Source organism: Sinocyclocheilus rhinocerous, unplaced genomic scaffold, assembly GCF_001515625.1.
Source record: "Sinocyclocheilus rhinocerous isolate Xijiao unplaced genomic scaffold, SAMN03320098_v1.1 scaffold529, whole genome shotgun sequence".
In the NCBI taxonomy this organism is placed as follows: Eukaryota; Metazoa; Chordata; class Actinopteri; order Cypriniformes; family Cyprinidae; genus Sinocyclocheilus; species Sinocyclocheilus rhinocerous.
The window spans coordinates 352695-359893 of record NW_015635521.1 but is presented as its reverse complement, the minus strand read 5'-3'; the positions used below and the strand labels follow the sequence as shown (position 1 = coordinate 359893).

At 35.2% G+C, this 7199-nt stretch overlaps 1 protein-coding gene across 1 annotated transcript in view; it reads left to right on the top strand.

Annotated features, from left to right (window-relative positions):
• LOC107746973 (dynein heavy chain 5, axonemal-like) overlaps window positions 1-7199 on the top strand; it is a 146700-nt gene that overhangs the window by 53591 nt on the left and 85910 nt on the right. The window contains 5 exon segments of the mRNA XM_016561340.1: window positions 1218-1394; window positions 2910-3114; window positions 3784-3926; window positions 5080-5214; window positions 6547-6669. Coding sequence (XP_016416826.1) covers window positions 1218-1394; window positions 2910-3114; window positions 3784-3926; window positions 5080-5214; window positions 6547-6669 — 783 coding nt within the window.

Here is a 7199-nt window from a genome sequence, read left to right as displayed (position 1 = left end):
TTTAAAATAGGGATAAAAAAAAAAACACTGGGTGGATTTTTATCATTATAGGATGGATGTGTACACACACTTCCAACACACATTTATGTTCAAACAACTTGTAAAGTGAATTTTGCATCCGATGACCCCTTTAAAGACATCTAATATAAAGTGGAACTGAAAATTAATTTACTCCATTGTTCGAGTTTTTTCCCTTTGCATGAAACAAAATGAGATATTTAGCATATTTTCAAGTCTAAGTGAATGTAAAGCTCTAAAAATGGGGGAAAAAAAGAAAGAAAAGAAAGAAAAAAAGAGTGTGCCATGGTCTTCTGAATCATTATCATAATGTACCTGTAGCTTTGTACAAGGAACAGACCAAAATTTAGGTTAACCGAAAATCTGTTACAAAATTGGCCAAAAGACACAACAATGTACACTCTAAAGTGCAGGTTTAAATTAGGATGAAAGAGACATGAGAGCTACACCAAAAGAGATTACAGTATATTCCTTGAATTTAAAAAATAAATAAATACATAAATACATACAAACATACATAAAAAATGGAATCATGCAGCTTTCAAACAAAATGAGGGTGAGCAGCTGATGACAGATTTTTAATTTATTGGTGAACTATTCTGTTAAGCTGTCTATTTTTCTCATTTTCTGTGTTTGACCTAAATGGTTAGTTCAACCAAAAACCCATCCCAAAAACCCAACCCAACCACAAACTCAAAAAATCCAACCAAACCCATAAAGCTTTCGGTCATTGGCTTCATCATATGATTCAATCATGCCTCTTCAGAACTTCACTAGATTTGAATGTATTTTGAAGCATCAAAGTTTTAGGGAGAAATGACTTTCAGTGGAGGGACAAAAATCTACAAATATGTCCCTCCACATTTGCATCATAGAAGTGAAGAAAGACATCTGCAGAACCCTGAATGTGAAAACCAGTGGTTCCGCTAGTTATTCCTTATACTCCACTCTGAATTAATGGAGTCTGAAATCCCCAAGGCATTTCTCTCTGTCTTTATAACAGACTTCAAAGTGTTCAACTGTTCAGTGGATGAAGAGTAAATGAGAGAGAGCCAGAAAAAGACAGAGAAGAAGGACAAACTATTTTTGAGCTCTAAAGGATACTTCATTTAATTTCCGTGTGCGGATGTCTATCTCCCACTCTGTGTGTGTCATTCCTAACAGGTTTTTCATTTGTGTGTTTGTGTGTGTGCTTTTAGGGCTGGCTGAAGAATCGTTCCCTTCAGGAAGGGGTGGTCCTGAGGGAGCTCTTCTCCTCCTCTTTTCCTGAGCTCTATCGGTTCAGCACCCAATCTTTGCAGTATAAAATGGAAATGCTGGAGGCCTTCATCATCATGCAGTGCATAAACATGCTGCAAGGACTCATTCAGCCCAAGGTTGTGATTCAACAGCTGTAGTCCTCATTAACCCAGATTTTGCAGCAATGAAAGACTGCCTACTAACTTTAGCTTCTGTCAAGACTAACTTTAGCTTCTGTCAAGAACAGAGCTGTAGTCCAGTGGTTTATTGCATACACTATGTACCAGGGTTCACCAATTAGCAGACTGCAGTTATGACCTTTTGGCACTATATCCTATAATATTTTTATCTAACCCCAAACCCTTTACACTCCTAGCATCTAGCAACCTTGTTTCCCACAAAACTGCAAAATAATACCATTTCACTGCATTTCATGCAGTGAGATTTGACTTATCTTGACGGTGGTCATCATCAAATTTAAATATTTAATTATTTTTGATCAGCTTAAGAAAATCAAATATGTCAACTTATTATTGTTATTATTATTATATGATGCAATACAAGCAGAAAAAGCTTAAATCCGTCTACAAATATGTGAATTCCTGACCAGTTTTAATCAGTGCATGTCTTTTTGATATTCGACCCATGCAGATGTTCCCTTATCTGAAAGTCATGAATAAGATTAGGAGGAATTGTTCCCAGGAAATGTCACATTATCCCTTGCACTGTCATTTGGAAATCATTTAGTTAGAGATACACATTATACAGCCCTATTGTCACCACACTATCATTCTGTGAGAATTCTAGCTCAATTATACATGAGCTGAATATACATTATACCCACTGTCTCTATAGAAAAGATGCCCCAACAATGCAACCTACAAATGATTATGTGACATTTCTGTCAAGGACCATAACACAGACAGAGTCAAAATATTGTTATGAATTGAATGTTGGAGAATATTAACACTATCGAAAAGAAACATTTTATGCCTAACCGCATGGCCTGATCTGTATTTGATTATGAAAGAAGTTTGATGCGTCTTTTCCTTTCTTTATTTTACGTAAAAGAAGCCATATTTATCATAAAGTGGATATAGTCTAGTCTACACTTCTGTTTATTTTTTTGTTTGCCTTGTGAAGTCTACTTACAATGTTAGTCAAAACTTCAAACATCACAATTTAGTGTTAGCTGCACCTTCTCTTTGACCTTTAGAAATAAACAGACTTTTATTTATTTATTTATTACAGGTGTGATATGTATAATTAAATGGCATCTGTTATGATTGGCTAGCCTTCTTGCATGTCAAGTAGCTTACAACACCCTTGTCAAATGTATTATTGTAGTTTGCACATACTAGCTAAGATTTTTAGGTCACATTAACATACACTACTGTTCAAAAGTTTGCGTCAGTAAGTTTTTTTTAATAAATTAATGCATTTATTCACCGTGGACACATTAAATTGATCAAATGTAACATTTAAGATGTACATTTTCTACAACATTTCTATTTCATATAAATGCCATGTTTTGAATTCTATATAAGCATAATATCTATTCTCTTGGTTTATTGTGCATAAAATTAAAAATAATAATAATAAAAGATATCAGACAGACTTTTGATGATGCCTTTGATGATGTAACCCATCAGGAGCAGGGAGGGGAGCTGTCTCGTGAGCACATGGAGCGTCTGTATGTCTTCGCTCTGATGTAGAGTGTGGGAGCCCTATTGGAACTGGATGATCGAATGAAGTTAGAGAGATGGCTCCGTCACCATGACAAGGTTGGCCTGGACCTTCCCAATATCCCTCCCCACAGCGAGGACACTATGTTCGACTTTTACGTCACTAATGATGGTATTTAACACACTTACACACCTCCTTCTCCCCAGTGTTACATTTGCTTTATTTTTTTCATCCATCAATCAATACATTTATCTTTGTCAATTATGGTTCTGTTTGCTATAGCTCTTCCGTCTTTTATCTAAAGTAATTAGGTCAATTATTAACTAATCAATATAGAAACTTCTGCAGAGTTTCTCTGACATTGTTGTATAGAGAGGCGAATTTGCAGGCTTATGGTGAATAGTGAATCTGAAGTCTGTAGTCTCAAGACAGTTTTGTTTAAAATTGATTCTGTCTTTGTTGGGTGGTTTTGGTGGGCCACAGTGTAAGTATATTTCAGGTTGACTTGTTGTTTTCACAGCTGAAGAATATAACAAAATAGCTTAGACCCAAAAGTCTCTGGTTCACAAGGTCATTTAGAAAGGTTGCCAGCAAAATATTGTACACTTTGCAATTCAGATAGACCCCTAATTGGCAGCATTCATGTCTAAACTAGATAAAGTTTCCCAGCCCTTGCATTTTCATGCCAAAAACTACGCTTGTGAGTCGGAACCAGGGCTAATAACCCTATTTAATTATAGAACACATTGGCTTTTCGTTCTGGAATTTTAATGAAGGCGCTTGCATGATGCTCTATTCAGAGTGCTGACAATGGAAATTTAGCTATTGTCTCTTTTGCAGGCCACTAGGTTCACTGGAATACCAGAGTGGAAGAGTATATTTACCCACCTGACTCCACACCGGAGTATGGATCCATATTGGTGCCCAATGTAGACAATGTTCGCACTGACTTTCTCATCCAGACCATTGCAAAGCAGGGCAAGGTGAGAGCCATTTAAAGTTCTATGCGATTTGTTGTACTGCATCACTTTGCAAGATCACATGACAACTTGCTGCAACTTGTTTTGAGGGATTACATCATTTGACTAAAGTATGAATAAAGTATGAGTCATAAATTAATCATCGCCTATTTTGTTTGCTGTGGGACAGCTGCGCACCATAAACCGATCATAGTCACGTCCACTGTTTTGTGCATTTTATTCCAAGTCTTCAGAATAAATGATAAAACTATGTGAGGAAAAGGTCCATAATGTATTCATTATGCATGGATAATTGTCCCTATCTGCTATTACATTCAATATTGCTTTTGTTTAACATTCAAAATTGGGTGCATCAAGCAATTTACAACACAGATTTGCAGCAATGATGCTAATTAACATTTTCTCTCTCTCTCTCGCTCTCTCTCTCTCTCTAGAGAGAGAGAGAGAGAGAGAGATATGCAACATGCCGAATTTGAGTTACAGCAAGTTTTTACTTGAGAGATGCAAGAACTTTAATTTCATTCTGAAACTCATGCAAAGTGAACCTTTGCTGTCAGAGCACTGACACATTCATCATTTTGTGTATATTGATAAAGCTTTTTGTAATGTCTCGCATGTCACATTTATCTGCCTGTTACATATTTCATATTGTCAAGAAATGGTGACAAGCAATGTGTTACGGTATGTACAATTGGGAGCATATAGTATGATAAAGATGCTGATTCAATTACTTTGGATGTTAAAATGTGTTCTCAAAACTAGCATTAAAAATACTGCAATGTGCTATGTTTGTTAGAATACATAGTTCTCATTATTGAGTTCACAAAAATCTGACTAAACACCCATTAGCACCAGCTCTGATACATGAACAAGCGCCATTTTGGTGAAATAGGGTTACTGTATTTTTGGACTGCAATTGTAGATCATATTATAAACGCCTCTGGATCTTATAAAAGCATTATAAAGTGTAGGTTCTCAACAATGACACCCTGTAGTGCTGCATTATTGATTCCTCTAAATGAGGCTTGTTTAAATGGACAGCTACTTTGTTTGTCATCAAGACTTTTCCTGTGCTGCCAGCACTATGATTAGCTGTACACAAGGACAGATGGTCGCCCTCTCTGGAGTCTACTCATGTTTTCTTCATGTGTTTCAGGCTGTGCTTTTGATAGGAGAGCAGGGCACTGCCAAAACCGTCATCATCAAAGGCTACATGTCCAAATATGACCCAGAGTCCCACACTGCCAAGAGTCTCAACTTCTCTTCTGCCACCACACCTCTTATGTTTCAGGTACATAAAGACAATGTTTTCCCCCAAAACATGTTCAGTATTTTGTTGTCTTTGTCGTTTATCAGCAGGTATTCGGGTAACACTTTCTATGAAGTCTGCACATGCACGCACAGTGTTGTTATGCATTTATAAGGAAATATAAATTTAATACATTGTCACTGTTGGGTACTAACTAAAAGTAATGATGCTAGTAACTACATTTTAGTACCAAGAAAGTAGCTCAATTCGCTTTTTTTAGGAATATGCCTTTTTTAATACATAAATAACAATGTAGCATGACAAAATACCATGTCACTGGTATTTATTTGTACACAAAGCATAAAAAACTCCTAAACTGCCTAAACTTCAACTGAAATACAATACATTATCATTTGAAAAACAATTAAAAGAGTCCCTGCACTGCATTTTACAACGTTTTGGTAGAAAAATATTGAGTTAATATGATTTATGAATATATTGTATAAATTAAAAATGTAGGAAATTAATACTTTTATTCAGCAAGGATGCATTAAATTGATCAAAAGTGACAGTAAAGACTAAAATAAATGCTTTTGAACTTTCAGTTATCAAAGAATCCTGAAAAAGCATAACAGTGTCCACAAAAATGTATTATAATACATCCATTTTCAACTCTAATAAGTTACTTGAGCACCAATTTAGCATACACTGATGAAAAAAAAAAAAGTAAACTTAAGTTAAAAGTTAACTGGTTTTTACTAAATTGTATGGGTTAAATCGGGTAGAAATAGCTACAAGAAATAACAGTTGCAGGTTATCACTGTTTACAGTATATTATAACTATTTCTGAAGGATCATGTGACACTGACTGGATTAATGGCGGCTGAAAATTCAGGCTTGCCATGACAGGAATACATTATTTAGGAATAAAGGCTATTTATTAAAATATTAAAATAGAACACAGTTCTTTTGAATTGTATATTTACAATATTATTATTTTGGATTGTATATATAATATTTCATAATATTTACTGTATTTTGATCAAATAAATACAGCCCAAAAGCACTCATAAAAAAAAATATACAAAAAAATTAACGACCACAATTTTGAATGGTAGTGTGAAATATATATGTGTAAACTCACAGCATTACATTGTATTTACAGGTTTAATCAGTGTGCGTAGCATTCCCCGGGCTCAGATGTTAAGGGTTATTCAGCCTGGCTAATGGTTCCATCACATTCCCTGCTTTGTTATTGACTATTGCGTTATTGATCCAAATCTCATCTGTGCTTCCTAATTTATGAACAGCTGTTGGATGTGTTTGTGAGTAATCTGCATGTATATGATTGTTTTGGTGTCTGGGACTTTTTAGCGTTCTGTGGAGAGTTATGTAGATAAACGAATGGGAACCACTTACGGCCCTCCGGCAGGGAAGAAAATGTCCATCTTTATTGACGACGTCAATATGCCTGTGATCAACGAGTGGGGTGACCAGGTAAGAAATATGATAAAGCTGCCTAAATAGTTGCTTTTAACTGCAGGATGTAACATCCACTATTTGTATGTGGTTTGTACTTTTTTATATATATATATGTGGTAAAGTTTCATTCCCAAGAAGCACAGGTGAATGTACAGCAATACACAATAAAGCGCTATATAAATGCTTCATTCATTCATTCATTAAACAGTTTCAAGGTGAACACCTGCATCCTATTCACTAACCACCATCTCTATTACAGGCATACAGCATTAAAATGAAGTAATGGGTCATGCAGTGCAAATATCCTCTTTTCTATCGGAATTAGGTTTATTATTCCCAAAATTCAGCATTATTTGCCTTGTAAAATGTATGTACAATATATATATATATATATATATACGTATTTCCCCCTTGAAAGCAGGTGTTAGACATGATTTTGTTTAAAGGCGACAGTTGTGTACATTTTCTCTCAGACATGTCTGCAGTCATTTATCAAATTATGATATAATAAATTGTGATTATAAATCAAGATGCTTGATTTGCAT